This window comes from Cydia amplana, chromosome Z, assembly GCF_948474715.1.
Source record: "Cydia amplana chromosome Z, ilCydAmpl1.1, whole genome shotgun sequence".
Lineage (NCBI taxonomy): Eukaryota > Metazoa > Arthropoda > Insecta > Lepidoptera > Tortricidae > Cydia > Cydia amplana.
The window spans coordinates 6,608,007-6,632,351 of NC_086096.1; the positions used below are offsets into that span (position 1 = coordinate 6,608,007).

General features: G+C 38.9%; 1 protein-coding gene across 2 annotated transcripts in view; it reads left to right on the plus strand.

Annotated features, from left to right (window-relative positions):
• LOC134661730 (bestrophin-4) overlaps nucleotides 1-24,345 on the plus strand; it is a 68,299-nt gene that overhangs the window by 35,992 nt on the left and 7,962 nt on the right. For both annotated transcript variants that reach the window (XM_063517909.1, XM_063517910.1), the window contains 5 exons: nucleotides 17,722-17,851; nucleotides 18,403-18,641; nucleotides 20,681-20,809; nucleotides 21,855-21,962; nucleotides 23,313-23,468. In XM_063517909.1, the coding sequence (XP_063373979.1) occupies nucleotides 17,722-17,851; nucleotides 18,403-18,641; nucleotides 20,681-20,809; nucleotides 21,855-21,962; nucleotides 23,313-23,468 (762 nt within the window). The remainder of the gene's footprint in view (nucleotides 1-17,721; nucleotides 17,852-18,402; nucleotides 18,642-20,680; nucleotides 20,810-21,854; nucleotides 21,963-23,312; nucleotides 23,469-24,345) is intronic.

A 24,345-nucleotide genomic window follows, 5' to 3' on the forward strand; every position in this document is an offset into this window, starting at 1 on the left:
ATGGCGAAGCGATAGCGATCGTCACCTTGGCTAGGCCGCCTGTACCTATAACTGCCGTGAACGCGTATGTGCGTTCACACTGTTCACAAATAAAACTTAGTAATGTCAAAATTTTAAAACAAGTCGTGAATATTTCAGCAATGTGGTTAAAGACCCACAGATTATATGCAAATGGTTCCAATTGTCTTGAAAGCAAACAAATATCTGAATCCACTTTCAGTTTTTATGAATTTGGTATAGGTATATAATAGTACATTACATACCTACCTAGGCAGGTGAATTCGTGAATGTTCCAGATCGCAGGTGTTTGTGATATGCGAATGTGAATATGCGAACCGGCTTTACGAATTACCGCCCGTGGTTTGTCTAAAGTTCTACGTCTTGCCTTGGCCAGGAAGTGAGATTTACCCACTTACGGGCCTAGGGTGACGTAAAGAAACTTAAGTAACTATCGTCCCATAACATAAGCCTCCTTTTCCATACGTACAAGCTCTTTGCAAAAGTGCTGTGCAACCGCCTAAGTCGTATCCTAGGACCTAGACGAATGCCAACCTCACGAGCAGGCTGGTAGGCAGGCTTTTCAACACCTATACCTACGTAGGTGTTGAAAAGTAGGTGTCTTGCAAATATATCGTTGGATTATAAAAACAAATCGGGTTTATCCTTCTAACTGGCTGCATAAATGACACGGGTAGTGAGCAAAGTCTGAAATACCCTTGCAATCTCCAACTCTAAGCCAATCTCGCTAGGTACGCCCATGCCAGCCCTCTTACATCACGTCCACAGAAAAATAACTAAATAGATATCGCATGTACCACGATTTATAATGTTTCTATGCAGACCAGGCGCTCATAAGTCATGTTTGATGACGATGATGTTCACATCAAACTACATAAGCGGATTAAACGATCATATTAAATTATTTTAGATATTTTATGCATATTATCGATATAATATTATGACGTCATAAAAGTATATTGTGATGACTTCATCTCCATTATTATATGCGTTTTTCTAAAAACGTCCATAGCGCAAAAAGATGTTTGACTGTTTTTATTGTCAAAAAACTTTACGACACATATGCTCTGCAGAAAGTGCTCACAGTTTGTAGACGGACTAAAGAGAGATTTGCATGGTCTATTCAATACCCGTGTCTGTGATCACGACTAACAAATTGCGCGGTGCACCTATCAAACCTTGCTTTACGCGGTTTTCGTATTGCAGCCATATTGTTGCTTGTTTCATAAGTGCACATGCAATGTTTTAATGTGATGATATTTACTCGTTTAGCTAAGCGAATAATTATAACCACAAACCCTTGATATGGATATTATACACAGGCTATTATATTAAGTACTGTATAGTATAGTAGAATAGAGTGTTTATTAGTGTATTTAATATTTATTCACTGCTACTGCCTGCCATTGACACTGCCAATCACAGTGAACTCTCATCATGATTTGTTTATTGGTTGACTATGCCTTTTGCCCAATGGCACAGGAATGCCTATTAAAATCCTTCGCACCCTGTATTTTTAACTACAAAGGTACTTTGTTAAATTGTAAACTCTTTCTATTAGATGTCACTGTCTATGGATGCAGATGCACTCTATCACCAGCGTATCTTGTTGTCTATATTTTTTGGCAAACTCGGTAAATCGTGCTGTTTAAGTGGTTTAAATTTATGGTGACTAATTTTATTTTCCTCATTGCTATTCATCTACTGGTCTTTTTGAAAGTTTCATTTGCGGCTTTGTCAAATTTTTATTTACGTGAGTCAATGCTTTTCTTAGAATATTTGGATGTACTTACGGTAAAAAAGTGATAGGTAATTACCTACGAGACACAATACAAAATACAAAAATTTGCACATCCGAACTACAAATTTTAGAAACCTTTAATAACCTAACATCTGTCTAGCCCTAGCCGGTGGCGCCAGATGGCTTGACATATAAACTGGCAATATGTATATTCATAAAACTAGCAAAAAGCAGAGCTTTGTAAGGGCTCGCGGAGTTTTTCTACCTAAACGTACCGGACCGCGACTTTGATCCAGTCCGAGGCTTGTTCCATGTTCAATCGAGTGGGTAAGTAATAAGTCCGTTAAGGACGCAGCTATAAGTGAGAGCAAGAAAGAAATATGCCTACTAATTGGCCCTCGGTCGCTGTCCGGTACGCCTGTCTGATACAACTTTTACTTTGTCCATTAAAAACGTGTCCAGACGACAGAATCAAATTGCCAATATCATCCACACGTAATATACAATTTCATAAGCCCTTATACATCCTACACGGTCGCCCAGTACTTCTTGTAAGGAAGCCAACTGGCTTTTCTTTTCTGGCAATGTTGGGTCAGCGAGCCAATGTCCTTGAATTTATTTATGCGTCCACACCACACAATTGAGCGTAAAACTATCCCGTCTGGACACCTACTGGCGGTAATCATGCTGCTCCGCACATAAACTTATGTATAATTTGCTCTCTTAAGTGCTCATCAAGACGAGTGAGATGACCAAAACAGCGTGTGCCTATGTTGCAACCAACGTGAGTTCCATTAAATACTGCCAGGGTTCAGCTACAGCTATATCGTGAGTATCTCCTAAGTGCTCAAAAAGACGAGTCGGATGACCAAAACAGAGTGAGCCTATATTGTATAAAACCCGAGCTCTACTAGGTACCTACTGCCAGAGTTCAGCATCAGCTACCTTGGGTACTACTCTACCAAGTGATCATCATGACGAGTCGGATGTCCAAAACAGCGTGTTTCTATGTTGCACCAAACCCGAGTTCCACTAGGTGCTGCCAGGGTTCAGCATCAGCTCTATCTTGGGTACTACTCTCCTAAGTGCTCATCAAGACGAGTCGGATGTCCAAAACATCGTGTGCCTATATTGCAAACCTGAGTTCCACTAAATACTGCCAGGGTTCAGCTACAGCTCTATTTTGGGTATCTCCCAAGTGCTCAAAAAAAACGAGTCGGATGACCAACAGCGTTTGCCTATGTTGCACCAAACCTGACTTCCAATAGGTACTGCCAGGGTTCAGCATCAGCTCTATCTTGGGTATTGCTCTCCCAAGTGCTCATTCTGACGAGTCGGATGTCCAAAACAGCGTGTATCTATGTTGCACCAAACCTGAGTTCCAGTAGGTACAGCCAGGGTTTAGCATCAGCTCATCAGCTCTATCTTGGGTACTGCTCTCCCAAATGCCCATCAAGACGTGTCGGATGACTAAAACAGCGTTTGCCTATGTTGCACCAAACCTGAGTTCCACTAGGTACAGCCAGGGTTCAGCATCAGCTCTATCGTACTGCTCTCCCAAGTGCTCATCAAGACGTGTCGAATTATAACATGACTGATCAGTTCATCGGCATCACAGAACAGAACATACGAGTAATTTGACCTCTGCAGTGAATATGTCGTAGTCCGATCGTATAATCCGCCGTATTACATTACGGCTAGACGTTTTCAAAAACAGGAGCGTTTTGAAATGCGGCGGTTCGACGATTAGCCGGATTGTCATTGCGATACGTTCTTCAATAAGGCGGCCTACGTGTAGCCGCATTGTATCTAAGTACTATTTAGATTGTAGAGTGACCAGTTCTTTCGGTCGCCTACGTAACCGGAGTTTGACAATGTTTGCCATTTAATTTATTTTTACTATGGTCCCACCGCACTACATGTTTCTTTTTCAAAACATTTCCTTCACAACTTAAATAGACGGAGCCCCGCAAATGCGGGGCTCCTATTCCTGGGCGGTTTGCCCTTCGGGCATCTGAAGCTACCTAACCTAACGAACCTAACCTACTTACCTACCTACGCTTTTTTCCCTAAAGTGTAATGTTTTCACGGACGTCTCACTAAATCAATAGGTAGGTAAGTTAGGTTCGTTAGATAGCTTCAGATGCCCGAAGGGCAAACCGCTCAGAAATGGGAGCCCCGCGAGGCCGGGCTCCATTTAGTTGAGTTGCGAAGGAAATGTTTTTTTGAAAAGAAACAGTTCGACGAACTCCAGATTTGATGGACACCCCAGCGTTTTTCATAGTTTGTTGTAGCGCCACGAGTGTTAAAAATGGGAACTAAAAACTGTCAAAGCGGCGGCTAATGACTCGCTGTATTACATTACGGCTAGCCGTGTTGAAGAACGTATGGCGCCGAATACATTCCGGCGCATTTCAAAACGCCCCTTTTTTTGAAAACGGCTAGCCCTAATGTAATACGGCGGATTATACGATCCGACTGCGACAAATATACAGCAAGATTATTGTTCCAGTATTCAGAGAAACTTAATTGCTAAATTGGGAATCAAACCGAGCGAAGCGAAATGGGTCTGAATCCAAAATTTTAACCCTTTTTAGGGTTCCGTACCCAAAGGGTAAAAAACGGGACCCTATTACTAAGACTTCGCTGTCCGTCTGTCCATCCGTCCATTCCTCCGTCCGTCCGTCCGTCCGTCTGTCACCATGCTGTATCTCATGAACCGCGATAGCTAGACAGTTGAAATTTTCACAAATGATGTATCTCTGTTGCCGCTATAACAACAAATACTAAAAATAAAATAAAATAAATATTTAAGGGGAGCTCCCATACTACAAACACGATTTTTTTGCTCTATTTTTATTGATGGTGCGGAACCCTCCATGCGCGAGTCCGACTCGCACTTGGCCGGTTTTTTTGTGTTCATCGTTGTTAACACATAGTACATTGACACGAATTTTAATTCATAATTTTTCTAACAGATGGCGCTAGTAGTCATACAAAGTGTTATTCCTTTATTTTATTTTATTAAGTTGATAAAATGATATTTTTATGTTTTATAACACATCTAGACATTAATTTAAATTACTATGTTAAATTTCAAACCTATAAGTGCGATAGTTTTTCCGTAAAGTGTACCACAAGAATGCATAGTTTGTCGAATAGTGATAGGGCTCGCTTCGCTCGCCCTAATAAAATGATTACTTATATAAAGACAACTTTAGAGGTTTCTCCTATAAATAGGCATCGTGTAACGTAAACAACCCATTAACTTTTAATCATATGATGGTTATCTGTGAATATAAAATAATAATAAATTTACACGTTATATTTTACTGCACATTTTAGGTACCTAATATTTTATATTATTTATATTTATATGAGCCTAGAGTGTCTCACTGCTGGGCAAAGGCATCCCTCCTCCCTTTCCACGTATCCCGGTCTTGACCCGTCTCTAGGGTTTGCAAATGCAATCCGGATCCGGAATGTATGAAATTATCCGGATCTGGATCCGGATCCGCGGATCTTCCCATACATTTCGGATCCGTCCTGCAACCCGTCTCCCACCAGTATCTGTCAAAGGCGTCAAGGTCGTCTCGCCAACGCCGTCGAGGTTTGCCGCGGCCCCGAGTTTGATGTGCGAATATTTTATATCCTACAAGTAAATAAGGAAGATATTTTCTATAATGTTATCCAGAAGCGATCGCGTGACATCGGTCCATTTTCTCTTAACCTTAATAAATATTTTAATTGTTAAGAAACTGGTTAACAATAGATACAGTTAGCAATATCAGTTTCAATAGGCAGACACCTACGAATAGAAAATATCTTTATAGATCGCGTTGAGAAGCAACTACCAAAGTGTTATTCTGCATAAGTACATATTTATCTGTGTATCTTATGTACAAATTGGATAAGTTTTTAAAATGTCATCATCTTTACTTTTTCAATTAAACGATGTGCAAAGAAATCAGACAATATCATCATTTGGTTCAACCACATTCTTCTTCTTCTTCAACCTTATAGCGCTTTCCTGCTCAGTCTTCACCACTTTGCTCGGTCTTCGGCTGCATCCTCAGGTGTGACATTAAATTGTAAAAAAGCGGCCAAGTGCGAGTCGGACTCGCCCATGAAGGGTTCCGTATTTAGGCGATTTATGACGTATTAAAAAAAAACTACTTACTAGATCTCGTTCAAACCAATTTTCGGTGGAAGTTTACATGGTAATGTACATCGTATATTTTTTTAGTTTTATCATTCTCTTATTTTAGAAGTTACAGGGGGGGGGGACACACATTTTACCACTTTGGAAGTGTCTCTCGCGCAAACTATTCAGTTTAGAAAAAAAAGATATTAGAAACCTCAATATCATTTTTGAAGACCTATCATAGATACCCCACACGTATGGGTTTGATGAAAAAAAAATTTTGAGTTTCAGTTCGAAGTATGGGGAACCCCAAAAAATTATTGTTTTTTTCTATTTTTGTGTGAAAATCTTAATGCGGTTCACAGAATACATCTACTTACCAAGTTTCAAGTTGAAACTTGGTAAGTAGAACTATACTGTTGAAACTTTCAACAGTATAGTTCTTAAAGTTTCGGAGAAAAGTGGCTGTGACATACGGACGGACAGACAGACGGACAGACAGACAGACATGACGAATCTATAAGGGTTCCGTTTTTTGCCATTTGGCTACGGAACCCTAAAAATAAGGAAGACACATTAAATATTAAATATCAAAGTAGATGACATGATGACAAATCAAACTAATAATACAAATCTAAAACTTCGTCTTAGGTTAAAAAGATATAATGTAAATTGTAAATACAGTTTCTGTTTAATTAGGTATATTTTTTTCACATTTGGTCAGATTTTCTTTAGTGTATGATATCTAAAGTGTGTCAAAGGTCTGTTTGATTTCAAACATAGACAGAGAGAATCATAATATCTTTGTCTTACACTAGTACTAGCACCCAAAAGAAAAGGATGAGTATAGTTTTTTTTGTTCCTATTTACTGACAAGATTTGGTTGACCCAGTATATTTCAGTTTATAAATTAAACATAGTAGAGTGAGTACTTTAAAAAAAACAAAAAAAAATTATTTGTTCCCTAGTTTGATTTAGCGGTTTAAGCGTGAGGAGGTAACAGAGGGACAGAGCTACTTCCACATTTATAGCATTAGTAGGGATTTGATAGGTACATACGACATTAATAACATTAACTATCAGTTATAATTATGAAGATAAAAACCAAGATTTGAATCATGTGTACAAACCCCGCATTATGCCTGTCATCAGCATTGGCTGCCTCTAGACAAGCATTAGTATTGATTAAAAGTCTTTTTTCGTGCTTAAAAACATTACGCAAACGTTATGTGATAAATGATAAAGAAATTTTCTCATTTTAGAATGACAAGGTTTTAAATACGTTCAACATTTTGCAACAGCGCTCACCTGAAGTTTAATCAGCTGAGTGTCAGCGACTCAATGCCACTGTTAAGAGCCAACAGGAGCTAAGATTTAAATATTTTAGGTAAATATACCCGTCTCGCTAACGGAAGCGGCTCCTAAAACTAGTGCGATAAGGACAAGGCGAAAAATCCTGCGTAAAAATCTCAAAAATCGAGGTTTCGTACTCGACTGTTTCCTCCTCCAAAACTTAACCAATCGTAACCAAATTTGGAAATCTAAATGATAATGACATTATCTGTGTCGGACCGTTTTGCTTTTTTGACTAATTGATATCAGTTTTGAATAGCACGCCTCTCATTGCGGCATAGTCAATTAGGCCATTTTGGCCATTTTTGAAGGGCTCTAGCGCCTTAAAAAACTAAAATATCAAAAAAAGCAAAACGGTCCGACACAGATATTGACAATATTAATCTGTGTTGAAAAAATCATTCCTCTAGCTTCAAAACCCACGGAGGAAACAGTCGAGTACGTTTGTATGGAGAAATGACCACTCCTGTTGGCTCTTAATGTCATATGAAAAAATAATTACACGTAAAGTGCAGTCTAGCGATATTAACTATCCCGAGTGAAAAGGGCGCAAGTGCATAGGTTATCAAACACACGTTATCCTTTTTACTTCTGAGTGTTCTAAGTGCTCTTTGCGCTGCATACAAACAAATACATTATATGTGCGCACGTGTTGCGTTGCACTTTGGCTTAAGCGAACTGATGCATATTCTTTTGAGGATTCTGATATATTAATCTGTACGTACATCATGGCAGCCATTCTCAAAAATGTCTGTGGTTCTTATGTGGTGTGAAAGTCTGACTCTGGTTTTATCTCTATCTACCTTATCCGCTCAACTATATTTAAAATCGATTTTGATGAAATTAAACGCGACATTGATTTACGTTACTTTGTTTGTTTTTATTTGAACCATGTTTTTTCTTTAAGGTCTTTCAAAACGAATAAGGGTCTCTAACAACATTTATTTGACAACAAATATTTTCGGATAGCTATAATATCGTTCCGAACTCGAAAGTGACGTCCTAAGAAAGTGACATACTCCGCCTAAACCGAAAAAAAAAAATGTGTTCCCCCTTCTAACTTTACAAAAAAAAGAATAAAAAATCGTAAAACCAAAGCTCATTAAATATTTTCAATTAACACTATAGCCAGCGAACATTATCGATCCAGATGTTTTTGAGTTATTGCAAAAAGTCTTATCTTAGTAAAAATACGTACATACCGCTGCGAACGTACATAAGTACTCCCTTATAATGCTTGTAATAACCTGACATGCTCTTGGCCGATGTTTCCCAGAGTCTAGGCTGTAACAGTTCGGTCTTTGTCGTGATAATGCTCTGCCCTTCCAAGGTAGTGGAACTCTATAAAATGCAGCAGCTCCAGCAGCCTGCTGCCAAATTTCATAAAATAGATTAAGTACTTTATCCATGATACGGTAACACATAGACAGAGTTTCAGTGGACTTTTACCATATTAGTAAGTATGTATTGAATAACAACCCAGCTGAATTCGCTAATATGCGGCCTTGACCACGGGGCTAACCTCTACGGGCTCCGCCGCAGACCGGCCGGTGACGTCGCCGCCGGTACACATTATACCGGTTTGCTGGCAACACGGCTATATTTCATATGCACTTCTTCCCGAAACTTGAACCCTGTTTATACGTGGCTATATGAGGACATCATTGAGTAATTCGCACACCAAACGTAACGTAATTGTAACGTAACGTGACAATTTACTCATCTAAGCATGTCGAATAATACATTCCTTTCCTATTGATCTTTGTTTGTTAGGCTATAAGTTTCTGCAAAATAAAAAACATATATGTAAATGTAAACACATTTATTGCTCTCAAAGTATCGTCTAAATTAATTTTTAGAGCCCAAACTAGAGTGGTTTTTAGTAGCTACCGAAGAGTTCCACTGCCTTCCACCGTCTGGCTCCAATATCTGGTCAACTCGATTGTACCAAGGATGACTCACGCTAGACCGGTCCGGGCCCGTGCCGAGGCGTACGACATGTCATTTTACATGACAGCTGATCGGTGATCAAGTGGTGCTTTCTATAAAAAACGAGGCTCCGGCCCGGCCCCGGCTCGGTTCAGCATGAGTTACGAGGGGTGTTCAAAATATTCTCGGTATGAGAATGAAAACAAACAAGTACGAAAAGTTTGATATTTTTATTTTTCAATATACTCCCCCCCTATGTTCATACACTTAAAAGATCGATCAATTATTTTTTTTAATCCCTCGTAAAAATATTTTTTATCTTTCGTGTATAAATGCTCCTCCACTGCCGCCTTCAATGCTTCGTCGTCAGAAAATTTATTTCCACGCAGATCCTTTTTAAGATTGGGGAGCAAAACGAAGTCGCTGGGGGCTAAGTCCGGACTATACGGTGGGTGAGTAACAGTTTTAAACCCACATTCAACAATAGCTGCCTTGGCAATATGAGCAGTATGGACGGGGGCGTTGTCATGCAGAAGCAGAATACCTTTGGTTAACTTTCCTCGCCTCTTTTCTTTAATTACATCCTTTAATTGACGTAGAATGTTAGCGTAGTACTGTCCTGTGATATTTACACCTTTTTCTTTATAATCGATTAGTAATACTCCTTCACAATCCCAAAATATCGTGGCCATGACCTTGCCAGCTGAAGGGATGACCTTGAACTTCTTGGGATGAGCTGAACCCTTAATGTGCCACTGCATGGACTCTTGTTTACTCTCTGGGTCATAATGATGAACCCAGGTTTCATCTCCAGTAACTATTCTTTGCAGCACCTCATCAGGATTTTCACCGCACAGGTCAATAAAATCGGAACAACAAGCTACACGCATGTCTTTTTGAAGCCGAGTCAGCATTCGCGGAACCCATCTTGCACTTACTTTTGACATATTAAGATGGTCATGTATAATATCATGTACGGTACCAATAGAGAGATCGGTTACTTGTGCTATAGATTTTACCTTCACTCGACCATCTTCCAATATAAGTTTTTCCACTTTATCAATATTTTCTTGTGAAGTAGCTACTACAGGCCGGCCAGGTCTAGGGTCATCTTCAATACTCTCCCTTCCGCGTTTAAACTCGCTTGACCACTTTTGAATGGTAGATAAAGAAGGAGCAGACTCACGGTAAACACAATCCATTTCCTCTTTTATGGTTTTTTGATTTTTACCCTGTTTTGTCAAGAATTTTATCACGCATCGATGTTCTAATTTAGTTAACATTGTCAATTCGCACATGATGTTCATGTTTGTTCAGCAATTGCAGAAAAACAAAAGACTATCTCGGTTCGAATTATACTTTTTTTTAATGTCAATGAATAAACCTTAGCGGCCAGTAACGAAAGAAATTTTAGAAGAGGTCGTAAGATATCAATACCGAGAATATTTTGAACGCCCCTCGTATCTCAGTCATCCTTTATCTGTTGTATCGTCATCCAGACTTAAACATACAAATACTTTCACCTGATTTACAATATTATTAGTACCTACATCGTTAGTTCGTTATTCAGTTATATGAAGTTAAGATTTATTAGCAGTATCTACGTATGTATGTAATGTATGAACGTTTGGTTTATTTTGTATCAGAAAGCGGACTTCAATAAGTACATATCCTAGCCTTTACGTATGAGTATTTATTTACACATGTGACTAGCTCACTCTCCGCATGATTTATATGCCATTTATTGACGGAAAAGTTTTCAAATGGCAATATCAAATAAACCTCGTGGTCAACTAGTTCATTACATGCAACATAATGGTGAGAAAACCTTCGTCTGCGTCGCGAATAGTGTTGTTTTCTTGTTGAATAGTGAATACATATAATCTTGTATTGGAAAAATAAGGTGAATTGGCAAAAATATGTAAATACCTCTTAATGTTAATATTTTGATGAACACGTTCGGCGAGGTAGTAGGTGAAGTCCGGGTAAAGCGAACGCCCCAGGCAAAGCGAATTCGGGCTCCCAATCCTAAACTATTAACCACGCGCCTATATGATGTTTAGGATCCTTCGCTCTATGAGCGGCAAGCGTCACAGGGAGCGGTCGCTGTGAGCGTCGTCGGTGACGAGTCAAAATGTGTTTTTAGTGCAAAATATTTGATTTTGAAAGGTAAGTACATTGTATGTTGTTTTGTCACAGTAATTATCTCGAATTTTAATTCAAGATGCTTCTATTGCTTATTAAAGTATCTTCTTTTTACAACGCATTTCTTTTAAAACAATCCAACGGTAATTTTTTTTAAATTCTTAATTTCTTTAACTGACTGAATGGGCAAAGTGGATCGGGCAAAGCGGATAGCGTGTTCACTTTGAATTTATTATGTAATTTTTTTTATAATAATATTTTGTTACAAATGGTATATAAATATCAAAAAAAGATCGATAATGGCTCCTGGCTAACAGACGTCATGGAAATGGCTATCAGAACGTGGGTTCGCTGTGTTAAAATGTCTTTAGAAATGCCGTGAATACTTATGCTTATGAAATCAGTGAAAATATATCAAAAGTTACTTGTGACAGCTTTTTCTAATTAATATTATTGAAATGATCTTATGTTGATTAATATTCACTTAGTTATTAAGTTCACTAAGATTATATGAGTAATATTTGCTTTGCCCGGGGGACTGTTTCACTTTGCCCGGCACCCTGGGCAAAGCGAATAAAATATCTTTTTTTACGTTTCAAAATTGCAGCAACTATTAAACATTGGAGGCTAGTGTTGTTTTAAATTAAAAGATTATTAAATAAAGACTTATTATTGATACTTTTTTCATTTCTTCCTCGTTAAATTTTTCTGTTATGTCAAGTCAAAGGTAAAGGTGTTCATTATGCCCGGACTTCCCCTATCCTAAGCTTCACTTGTCCTCGCAGTTTTTAAATTAACGTCAATCCAAATTGCACTGGTCTAACCGGGGCATATTTATTAGAGAGTTCCTATGGCCATTTTCCGTCTCCGTCATAGTGGGCCAAGCGCAAAAAAAATTTATATTCAAACTTCGTGTCTCTCCATTTCACTTCATCTATATCTCAGCTACCCAATAATGTCGATTGTCGAGTGATTGGAGACGGACTTCAAACTGAGATGTTCGCGGTAGCCACCATTACGTAATAGAAATGTCAGTGTCAGTGCAACGGTAGTAGTAGTAACTTAGCATTACGGATATCGGTATGATATCGGTAAAGAAAAGACTACACAAGTACGGTTAAGGTCTAGCATATTCTCCGAATTTACGTCGTTAATTTTTATAATAAAGCTAAGCTAATAATAAAACCGAAGGTGATTCAGGTGCCATTGTTATAGAGGTCAATGTGATAAGTATCGGCAGTTAGTGTTATGTATTCGCAAAAGAAACAATGAATCTCTCAACAACATCCGTTGACGGCGGTCGCGCAAAAACTCCAAACACATCAGACGACCATCGTAAAAAGTTCCTAAGTTGTATGTCGCTTACTACCTAATGTACTCTGTTCATATGTAAACAATCCTGAGAGAGGCTCAACCGCCAAGTCGTGGGTTATCATTTCCTGTGTATTCTAACACCGCAGACGGACATATGAGTATTGTCTTTTAGATCTTTCTTGGTGCTCACGTGTGACTGTGATTTTGAAAAATGAAAACATTAATGTCCTAGAGGTACATACGATAGCATTTTTGGTTGAATCCTTTGCTTTGTTATTCATTGCTTGTGTAACTATGCAAATGGTTAATTAAATTCGCTTTAGATGGTAGGTATCTTTCTAATATATATCTAAATATGCTATAGGATGGTAGGTAGTATTTCTACCAAAGTTATTACATTCTATTTTTTCTGGATTACTCTAGATTTTTTTTTTCATATCCTAAATTTAAATAAATTAGCAACATTATAAAAATGTTCAACATATTTCTCTTATCTTTTACTATTTCTAAACCCAGTGTTTCTTTTTGCAATGCTGCGCAATTTTATGCTTATCTATGCAATTATGTGTTCTATCGCACGCTATTACTTACACTCCACAGCCACATAGAGATAGTAACTTTGTGCACTTGCTAGAGTTGAAACATTGAAATAAAAATACTTTATTAATGTTTAACAAGCAGAAACGTCTGCGAACGATGCTATTAAATTACTGCCTTGTCCCGATATTTATCCCGTTTGTCCCGTTTGGCATTTGTCTATGTACGATTATCATTTTGGCATCTAGGCCCCCAGATAGAGTCTGTGGTGTGCATTGGGCCCCATACATTCCTCGACTCTTCTTTCCGCACAGACTCTATCACCCGAAGACTAGTAAATCAATTAATTTACCTCTCATTCGCTGTGTAAACAGGAGATAATGCTCGACAACTGTTAATCTGCCGCATTACGCGACCCGGCGGCGATTGTCCCTTGATCGCCGTGTCAGTCGCGTGCATCCACCGGTGCGTTAAAATAATGCAAATATATCGTTTTGAAACCTTCATTCAGCTGTCCGGCTGAACGCTACCATTAGGCGCGCGGCCTAAGCCACAGTCTTCTTCATACGTACAGCGTTCTAACCGATTGTCCTTGATAACTAAGAAAGAGCCCTTGATTCTTGACATCGGCTACTGGCAGGATCTAAGGATCCAAGACAAGTAAACTGGCCGAATTGTGTTTTCGCCTATTAATTTTTGATTGAGGAAACTGTCGACAAAAAAGCAAGTTGTGAGCGCTAGGTGACCCCAGCCTTTCTTAGTATCACATCCGATATAATTTGCTCATACCAACCACTGTCTAATAACAAAAGAGTTGACTTCCCTACTTTAACGTAAGAAAAATATAGTAATTTTTGCCTTACAATCCTTGTGATGACGATTGTGCCTTATAGAAAGTTAAATAGGTTAATGTTATTATAATAATACCTAAGCACAGGTAAACTTTTCTTGCGTTCTATTTGCTCTAGTGTCATGTCCGATAGGCGGTAAAGTTGTACATTCGGTTATTCTGTTTCCTATAGCACCCAATATGGTACAACAAGTTCATTCATACCTACTGTTCTAAATCAGTGCAGTACGATTTCAATCGAACAATAACTGATTACGTGTCGCGATTATGACCCGTGTTTTATGTACTGGCATTATGCAGTTCTATTTAGCCAACGCGTTTGCTGACTTGTCACTGGAAAATTGTATAATAGTTTATTCATATTAAACGAAGTAGCGTTTTGTGGGTATTTATTTATTAACTTGTATAAGTACACTAAGTATTCTTTTATATTATTTTGTACACCCAGCCCGCTACATCTGATTCAGTTGTTGATTGTAAATACGAAGATTACGAAGTTTCTGCAAGAAACCAAATGTGGCGTAATTTAATATGAAACCTAGAATTCAATATAACATGACATAAAGTAAATTATAGTGAGGTCCTAAGGGTCACAATGTTTTAGTATTTTCATGTCCTTGTTCTTGTTTTTGTCTTATCGGTAACTTAACTGGAATTCGTGGAAACTACATAGTATCGAACATGCAACAAGCGTTTCGTCAGCCGCCCCCTGGTATTCAAGATTCGCCACACTTCATTTTGGCTCTTGCGTGAAAAAATTATCCATATCTAATATACTCACACGGCGCAGTTTCTTGTTCTTATTACGTATTTCATTCGATCTTCTCCTCAACTACAAGTTTAAAGCTATTTTAAAGCTAATGATTCATGTATTTTTGGGCATACGTTCTTTACTAACGTCATTCCTTCTGCCGGATTTATAATGACCATTTCATAGAATATTCCATAACTAGATGTACTTATTGTCATGTAGAATAGAAAAAACGGCACTGCGATTTGAACTCACTTTCAGTTATGCAACTTGCTTAAAATTCGGCTTGCGTGTGTAGATATAATACCTATTGGTTACTCGTGCTCACGTGCTAAGTAAAAAGTTATTTAACACCATTTTTACCCGACAAGGGCTAAGTCAAAGAAAGAGTGATCCTATTGATTCTACATTACACAGTAAAATCGAAACGTTAGATTCGATTTTGAAAATAAAAATAAAAATACTACGCTTCGTTTTTTTTTGCATTAGAAAAAGGGTAAAAAGTCTTGACATATACCACACATATATCTAATCTAATCTAATACCTTTAAACGAGCAATTCTTGTTTATTTATTTATTTATATATATATATATATATATATATATGTCGGCGCGGGGCACCTGTAAGCTTATAGTGGCTGAGGCCCGTGAAGGTGGCCCGCATTCCTGGTCAAATGTTTACATTAACAGCATTAGGCGTGATTGTCACAGAGTACGTCGTTGTTCCTTGAAGCGGGGCGGTTATTGTAAACACTGCCGAACGTAGCCGTGGGTCTGGTATTTGAATGAAATTTGATATTAGTTCTTTGTTCTGAGCTTAGCTTTGAAGCCGAGCGGGCATTAAGATTTGGGCCATGGTTGAGTTGGGACGCGTGCTGTCCCGTAAGCCCGTAACCGCGCCGTGCGATTTCGTGTGCGCTTTAAGTACCTACTTGTACCACTTGACCCACGGATTCGTTTCCGTTTCTTGATAACTTGGTGGTGTAAGCTTTGATTAACTTGGTGTGATTTCTTTGTGATTTGGAACTTAATTTATTGTCATTGTGATTTAGTGACATTCGGCACCTATACGTAGTTACAGTAATTACTAGTGTCAGTGAGTTTATTGCATTAACATTGTATTGGACTTGTGTGCGAGATATGCCCACTGTTTCCGCCCACCATGGAGCCGATGCCTGATCCCCTGATGCCTTCATAGAGCTACCGGCTCCGACATATATATATTTCGGGGATCTCGGAAACGGCTCTAACGATTTCGATGAAATTTGCTATATGGGGGTTTTCGGGGGCGAAAAATTGATCTAGCTAGGTCTTCTCTCTGGGAAAACGCGCATTTCCGAGTTATTATATGTTTTCCGAGCGAAGCTCGGTCACCCAGATATTAGGTATGTAATGTAACAATTATATACCACCACATTATCTTTTACGTTCTTGTGGTTTCATATTAAGTAATAGACAATAGTTACTATTTTTTACAGCGTTTCTCCATAAAATGACACGTTAAGTATATAAGTACGGCTACGGTGACTCCTTACCATCAGGCGGCCCGTATACTTGTTTGCCAACGATGTGGTATATAAAAAAAAGTAACTTCACCGATTTTAATCAATTTAAATTAATTATAGTAAATTATTAGACACAGCAAGAATACACATCAATAGTTTGTAGTAAATTAATATGTTACTATGTGTACAGGTGTTTCCCCGGCTATACTAAAACAATTAACTATCTACTTCGAGACTATAAAGATATAAGTAGATAAATATACTAATACATATTTCAATATGGTACGATGGCGCAGTGCAATGAAATGATGTTTTTTTGTTACTCTACACGAATATTGTTTATTGTACAGGGATGTAGATTGTAGACCGGTGTGTATGCAAACTATAAATGCTTACGCGCGCGTGTGCTTATAAAACATATGCGTTATGCAAGCAAACGTTTAATAAGAGGTTGAATGCTTTAGCGATGTTTTTAATTTGGGAAAATATTGATTTGTATTTTGTTTAACTATCTTTTCATTTCTTCTGGCGATACGAAAGTAAAAAAGCAATGCAAATGCCACGTTTACTGATCCGTCCGTTGGATCGGATATCTGACTGGAGCACAATACGCTCAAATCCGAGATAGACGGATAAGTTTGTCTAAACGAAAATGACAATCCAATATTTGATTTCATTCCTCCGCACGGAGCAATAAGATCGTTGTACTTGAACGTGCCATAATGCTATAATTACTTTGCGAATGTAATTCTCGGCACTCATTCGTGCTTATTAGGTGTAAACGTTACAAAGAATCACGCAAAATGTCACATTGTTTAATGCCTTAGTCGCTACATGTATTTAATAATCATAAAAAGGAATAATTTGACCCATTTCCTATCTTGACTTCGTGGTTAACTTGAAATTTTGGTTGTTGCATCTATATTGTTAATATATTTTACTAACCACTTTTATAAATACTTAATTTTGTAATTGGTCTTAACACTTTCGGTGCCGGGCAGTTTCCATTACAAAATGAACACACATAAGTGTTCTTGGCAGTGAATGTGTTAATTCTATGAAAGTTGAATAGTCTATGGATTGCTTGGATTTCGAATTTGGTAACCTCCGCCCAAACCATTTTAATGCCATTATATATAGAACGTAGGCAACTCCGCTGATGACACGCTGGTGCTGCTAGCGTCGTCCGCCATACAAATGTAGAAAACAGATGCAAAGTATAGGTGTGCTCTTGCCGCTTCGTACGTAGGTATAGGTACACTTTGTATGCTTGTGTAGCCAAAATGGCCTAAATGGAACCCTTATAGTTCCGTCACGTCCTTCTGTCTATATGTATTAATCCTTAGTTTTGTACTGACATTAAAAAAAAAATACTTTTACGTTTGTTTTTTTGGCTAATGATGATAAAATTTTAATTAGAACGTTAAATTTCAGGATGAAACCGGCCGACTGATGAGGAGGAACATCGTCCGGTACGCCATCTTAGCGTACGTCATCACACTGCAGAGGGTGTCGCTCAGGGTGAAGCGGCGGTTTCCCACGTGGCAGCACGTCGTGGACTCCGGTGAGCCATTCTATTTTATGTTCCAATAAGGCAACAAGATTTAACCTACCTAAAAATAAAGCAGATTCTCGTTTCTCAGAATAGTCAGAATGTCACTATTTGGAGTTAGTAGCTTCTACCCGCAACGGCCGCAACTTCGTCTGCGTAGAATGATGAAGATGACTGATATAAAACTTTGTATGTCCTGCAGTTTAAGCGTGAAGAGGTAACAGACCATAGACTAGGAATCCTCTAGACGGAGTTTAGAGCAATTATTTCATGAAACCAATGCTGCCAAAAATACTCAGGTGCGGGGGACGAGGTGAGCGAATCCCGTGCCGTGATTGGTCCGTTCAAAGACACGGACCAATCACGGCACGGGATTCTGACACTTTGACTCGAAGATGGAGTAAAACTACCGTATATTTGTGGCAGAGTGGGTAGCGTTACTATGCTCAGTCGGATGTCAAAAGGATTGGAGTTATTAACAACCATTTCTGAGCGTGATGATAAGGTTGACGTTTTAACCTAAACAGATGTACCTAACATAATATTTCTTTCTATTCTTTCAGGTCTCATGTTAGAAAGCGAAAGAAAGGTGTTCGAAAAAATGGACGGAAAGAGTCCCATGTCCAAATACTGGATGCCCTTAGTGTGGGCAACTAATATAATAAACAGAGCAAGAAAAGAAGGGCTCATCACGAGTGACCACATCGTCCAAACGTTGTTGGTGGAGCTGTCAGACATCCGGAGGAGGCTCGGGGCCTTGATCGGGTACGACACGGTGTGCGTGCCACTTGTTTATACACAGGTTAGTACTTAACACGTCTGACGTAGTTTAACACGTTGGCATAAAATCTATTATTGTCTGATTTTTTCAAATTTACGATTGCTTAGGCTAATTAATACGACAATGGTTGAGAACCTTGACGGTTATGCGCCGTGAAGATATAACTTATGTTCTGCGGTGATAGATATGTGTTTCTTAAAACGTAAAACATTCCGCATTTACTTCGAATAACGTCAACAATTATGATAGTGGAACGATCTAATATTACTAATAATGTTGAACGAATTCCTTGTTGCACGCATTAAGCCAAGTTTAATACAACATTTCAAGGGCAAAGTTTAACAGAAAACGTTTGATGCCCATCAGCAGTGAAACGTATAATAACGAATTGTAAAAACAAATTATTATGCGTAGTTACATTTGTTACAAGTACAACACTTTGAATGTACTTAATCCAAAGATTTATTGAGTGTGAAGATAATTTATTGAGGTAAATGCAAAGAAAAAATCGCGCTCCCCAATTTGTCAGCTGAGTTGATCATGATCGCTTACGATGAATCGTGGTCGTGTCGGATACGGCACGTTGCTTGCAGAAGATCTCATATTTTATATTAGTAAGCCACGTTCCCATAAACCTTGAAGATTCCATATACAAGTCACCATTGGCTTCCGCTAGTCAATTCCGATCTATGCGAAAAGTAATCTAATCCAAGATTATCCATTATGTGCTCCGCTGGACTGGTGTTGCCTTAGCTTTCAGACCATTAACGTCCTCAACATAACACAACACACAGGTATCAATGTGAATTGTAAAATTCTTAGTGAGAATAAAGAATCTTAAACCTAAAAAACCTAATGTATTTTGTATCAGTGCGTTCCGTGTAATATGTGAAATCTGAAAAATAACTTCAACTATTACCTACAACCTACCACCAGCATAAGTATATGCACGCACTTGGTAAAGCTGCTGGCGGGAGCTGCAATAAGGATGTCGTGTGTTTAGTAGGGGCTTTAGACGTTATAGTAAACTACCGCTATGTTACGATTGTTGAGCAATGGAAATGCAACCCTGCATTGATTAAAGTTATGTTAGCACATTAGTTCCGATGATATGAAGCGATTATCACCGTGAATTCGCAGCATTTTGCGATGGTCGCTGCTAAAAAAATTACCGCATTTTGACATCTATGTGTGCGGATTACGGTCCTAAATAGTATACATATTATTGCGTCGACCACAATTCGTTTCCGTAATGTTACGTGGCACGTAAAGTCACGTTTTATGGTTTTACTATGGGCCACATTGTTAAGTTGCGGTGCTAAAATTGATTGGTTGAAGACCATTTTCCTACACTACCTTTAAAGTGTTACTGCTTAGTGAACGGTTTGTTGTTTGCCTAACATCACCCACACTGTTAACTGACATTGCAAATACGTCCATGTATGGTCAGTTATGAATGTTTTCAATGTAATCCTAGGTAAAAACCACAGACTAATAAACCATACAACACCGCATTCTCATAGCCATCTTTTTAAGCGAATTATGCGATCGATAACACAAACGCATCTTAATCAATCTTAATCCTTTGACCGTTAAAGACGTGAACTGACGCGCGCGATTACAGCCCAATATCAACTTTCGTGCATTCCGACAAGGTTATCTATGACGCGATGGGCGTTGCGTTCAAAGGGTCAAATGTATCGTTTAAATTCAAGCTCGGATAAACCATTCTAGCTCCCTTTCTTTATACAATAAGAATACAATAATGAATACCTAAGTATAACAAAATCATAAAATCTCAGAATGGGGTTGGCCGGTTGAAGTCTGTTGAAGTAGGTAAGTATTTAGCAGATGGCGCCATCATAGCTTGCTCTGTCAATATCTATGCCAGCCCTTTAAGCCAAATCTCATAGATAAAGGGGCAAGCTAATATGATGGCGCCATCTATGCAAACATTTGACAGTTGCCAACCCCATTGGATTTATCCGAGTTTGAAGTTAAGCGACTCAAATATTGATTGATTGCTTATTATAGTATGACAAGTATAATATGTGTGACAGGTGGTGACGTTGGCGCTGTACACTTACTTCGTGGCAGCGCTGATGGGCCGGCAGCTCGTGCCGCCGGCACACGGGAGCACCTCGCAGTACCACCCTGACGTGTACTTCCCGCTCTTCACGGCGCTACAGGTACACTCGCCATCGGATATATCGGAGCGGCCAAGGTGCTCACAAATATCCGAACACGCCTCTATTGTCAAGGCGTTAGAGTGCGTGTTCAGATGTTTGGGAACACCTTGGCCGCTCCGATATATCTGATGGCAACTGTACTATACCATCTTCTCCACCCCCCACCTCCAACAAGATTACGAGTACCCAGCCTCAGATATATTGCAGCGCCCGAGCTATTCACAAATATTTGAACAAGGTTTCTATTATTAAGACGTTAAAGTTTAAAGTACTTACATGTTCAGATAATATGAGCATTTGGACTGCTCCGATCCATCTGATCGCGACTGGCGACCGTACTACTTAATATTGTTTTCATTCATTCAATAATGCATATTTTACTTAGTGCTCATTTAGGTAACACCTACAATTTCTTGTCGAAGTCTTTATCCGAAGGCTCGAGTCCTTTTAAGTTGCGCTTAATAAAGGATCGACTTGGGACTTAAAAGACTCGCATGTTTTTTAAGCACAGAGTCGCGTAAAAACGAGTCGAGTTCTTCAAATTTTACACTTACTAGACTAGAGTTCCTGCCAATACTAACATACCTACGTACAAATATGTTAAAGAAAATTAAGAAATCGTGCAGCTTGTTAACTCAATATTTTTGTTAACTGTTTTTAGGGTTCCGTACCCAAAGGGTAAAAACGGGACCCTATTACTAAGACTCCGCTGTCCGTCCGTCCGTCCGTCTGTCACCAGGCTGTATCTCACGAACCGTGATAGCTACACAGTTGAAATTTTCACAGATGATGTATTTCTGTTGCCGCTATAACAACAAATACTAAAAACAGAATAAAATAAAGATTTAAGTGGGGCTCCCATACAACAAACGTGATTTTTGACCGAAGTTAAGCAACGTCGGGCGGGGTCAGTACTTGGATGGGTGACCGTTTTTTTTGCTTGTTTTTTGTTGATGGTGCGGAATCCTCCGTGCGCGAGTCCGACTCGCACTTGGCCGGTTTTTTTTAATACTTTTAATTAATTACACGCTTGTTTGTTTTACAGTTTTGTTTTTACGTGGGATGGCTGAAAGTGGCCGAGGTCCTCATAAACCCGTTTGGCGAGGACGACGACGATATTGAACTCAATTGGCTGATAGACAGACACATAAAGGTAAATTCAATATAAAATAGTGATGGCTTCCAAACACCATGGTCCCTTGGCGTGTTAACTCTTTCATTTACGGTGTTTGGCACTAGGGAGCGTTCAAGTATTACGTAACGCAATTTTTGGACATTTTTGACCCCCCCTCCCCTCATGTAACGCGCCGTAACGTTTTTCTGTACCCCCCCTCCCCCTAGTAAAACGTTACGTAACCACCAAGTGACCATTTTTTTACCTAAAGGTCACAATTATGTGGCGTAAAGTACCATAAAGTGGCGAAAAGTTCTGAAGGGTTAAAAAACAATGTTACGTAACGCGTAGTTCAAACCACTGTAACGCATCGTAACGTTTTACAAGACCGCCGCCCCCCAAATTCGTTACCTAATACTTGAACGCTCCCCTACGACAAACATGCAGCAGCGACGGAACGTATGTAGACGTAGTTCTCAGTACATTTTTGACTTCGAAAATCCGACCACATGACTGACTTTATCTGACGTGTTTAATGTTAATCCTTCTCTATAAGTTTACCCCGCTCGTAGCTGTAAATGTTTACCCAATAATACACCATATCCCGCTATTAAAAAAAGTTATGAGTGGTCAACAAAAGTTTTGATTGGCTAAAATAAAATTCTATATGTCAACCTCTTATTTAACGAGCAGTACAGTGGAGTCGCTCGCGACACAATTCCCGTGGGCTCATTTTTAGTGTTCCGTACAAAACTTTGTTCACGGAACACTTATTGAGCTCTAGTGAGACTATAAATAGTTTGTGTCTACAGTGGTGTCTACATTTAGTTAAACATCGATATTTACACTCAGTCGCCTTGTCAATTCCTTCTTCAGTACTTTAATTAATCTAGCTTTCGTTTTAGAGCTCATTTAGACCGAGAAAAAACTTGCAGGTGAATTTCGTTAGATTGGGGTATTTGATTGATCAAACAATGTAACGAACACACACTGGTATCGTAACAACACACCTAGAAATACATTTTTGAAGTGAAAACTTCTTTAGCGGCGCTGTGCACTTTTTGTGATGGGGAAAAAATGTTAAACTCGTAACAGGTGTCACGTGACCGTAAGACGTAAGACGGACACGTGACCTGATCGAAAAACTTACTTTAATGTCATTGAGTTTTTCTTTATTGATTTAAATGCCATCTATTGAGTTTCGCTCTAACTGGTATTAATATAACTCGAGTACTTACAGTGATGTGCTTAGCAGTTTCAAGGAATGCGACGAAATAACGCTAGATGGCGTTAACGTATTATACATAGTGCTGCAGACATTTTGCAATAGTGTTTGAGTTTTCACTTCTGCCGGCACTCCCTGAGTGCAACCCGTCGTTTTTTTTCCAGGCAGCCTACATGATAGTGGACGAGATGCACGAGGAGCACCCGGAACTGTTGAAGGACCAATACTGGGAGGAGGTGGTCCCCAAGGACCTGCCGTACACGGTGGCTTCCGAACACTACCGCCGCCACGAGCCGCCCTGCTCCGCCGATCACTATAAGGTAACACCATCTACCACGTATTCGAAGAATTACATCTACATGGTATATGGTATACATACCTACATGTAGATGTTACCAGGGACGGAATTTACATATATATATATATAGACAAGCTCTTAGTACATTTTTGACTATGTACTATAAAACAAACTATGTAGGTACTAACTATATAAAGCTGTCGCTTCTCGATTAATATATTACGCCCGCAGCTTTGGATATTACCTAATACGCCATTTCCCGATATTAAATTAATAGTTGTAATTATTCCATAAAAAATTTGACAGACAAAAATTAAATTGTATACATGTCAAACATCTTGCGCGGCATTACAATATTTGACGTTGTACTTAATCATGAGCGCAGCAGGTATAGCTGCGTCGCTCGCGGCCCTACTCCCGTGGGGTCATTTTTGAGCTCTATTCAGACTTTTATAGTTATTTATAGTTTGTTGTATATTACAAAGATTAATTTACTGTATAAAGTAGTCTGAGAAAAAACTTGCTCCGAGTTTGATAACTGGTTGTACCATACCATCCAAATTGTGTTTTATTGGCTTACATTGCGTTGCAGCTGGTCTTTACTGCATGCACTCTTTTCATATAGCCGTATCACATATATCTTAAATAAAAGGAAGTAAAATGTGAAAAGGGCTTTTTCATCTATTCATTTAATAAGTAAAAGGACTTGATGCCATAGGGCACTCTCTAGCAGCTGTATTTTTCTAACGATCAGACGATATTCGATATCTCAGATGTCAGATCGTACAATGTGAAAACACTCTAATAGCCCCTTAGATGATATGAGCAATTTCGGCTAAGATTGCGAAGGTATGTTGCTAACCGTTGCTAGTAGGTATTAGAATTTTTCTAGGCAAATG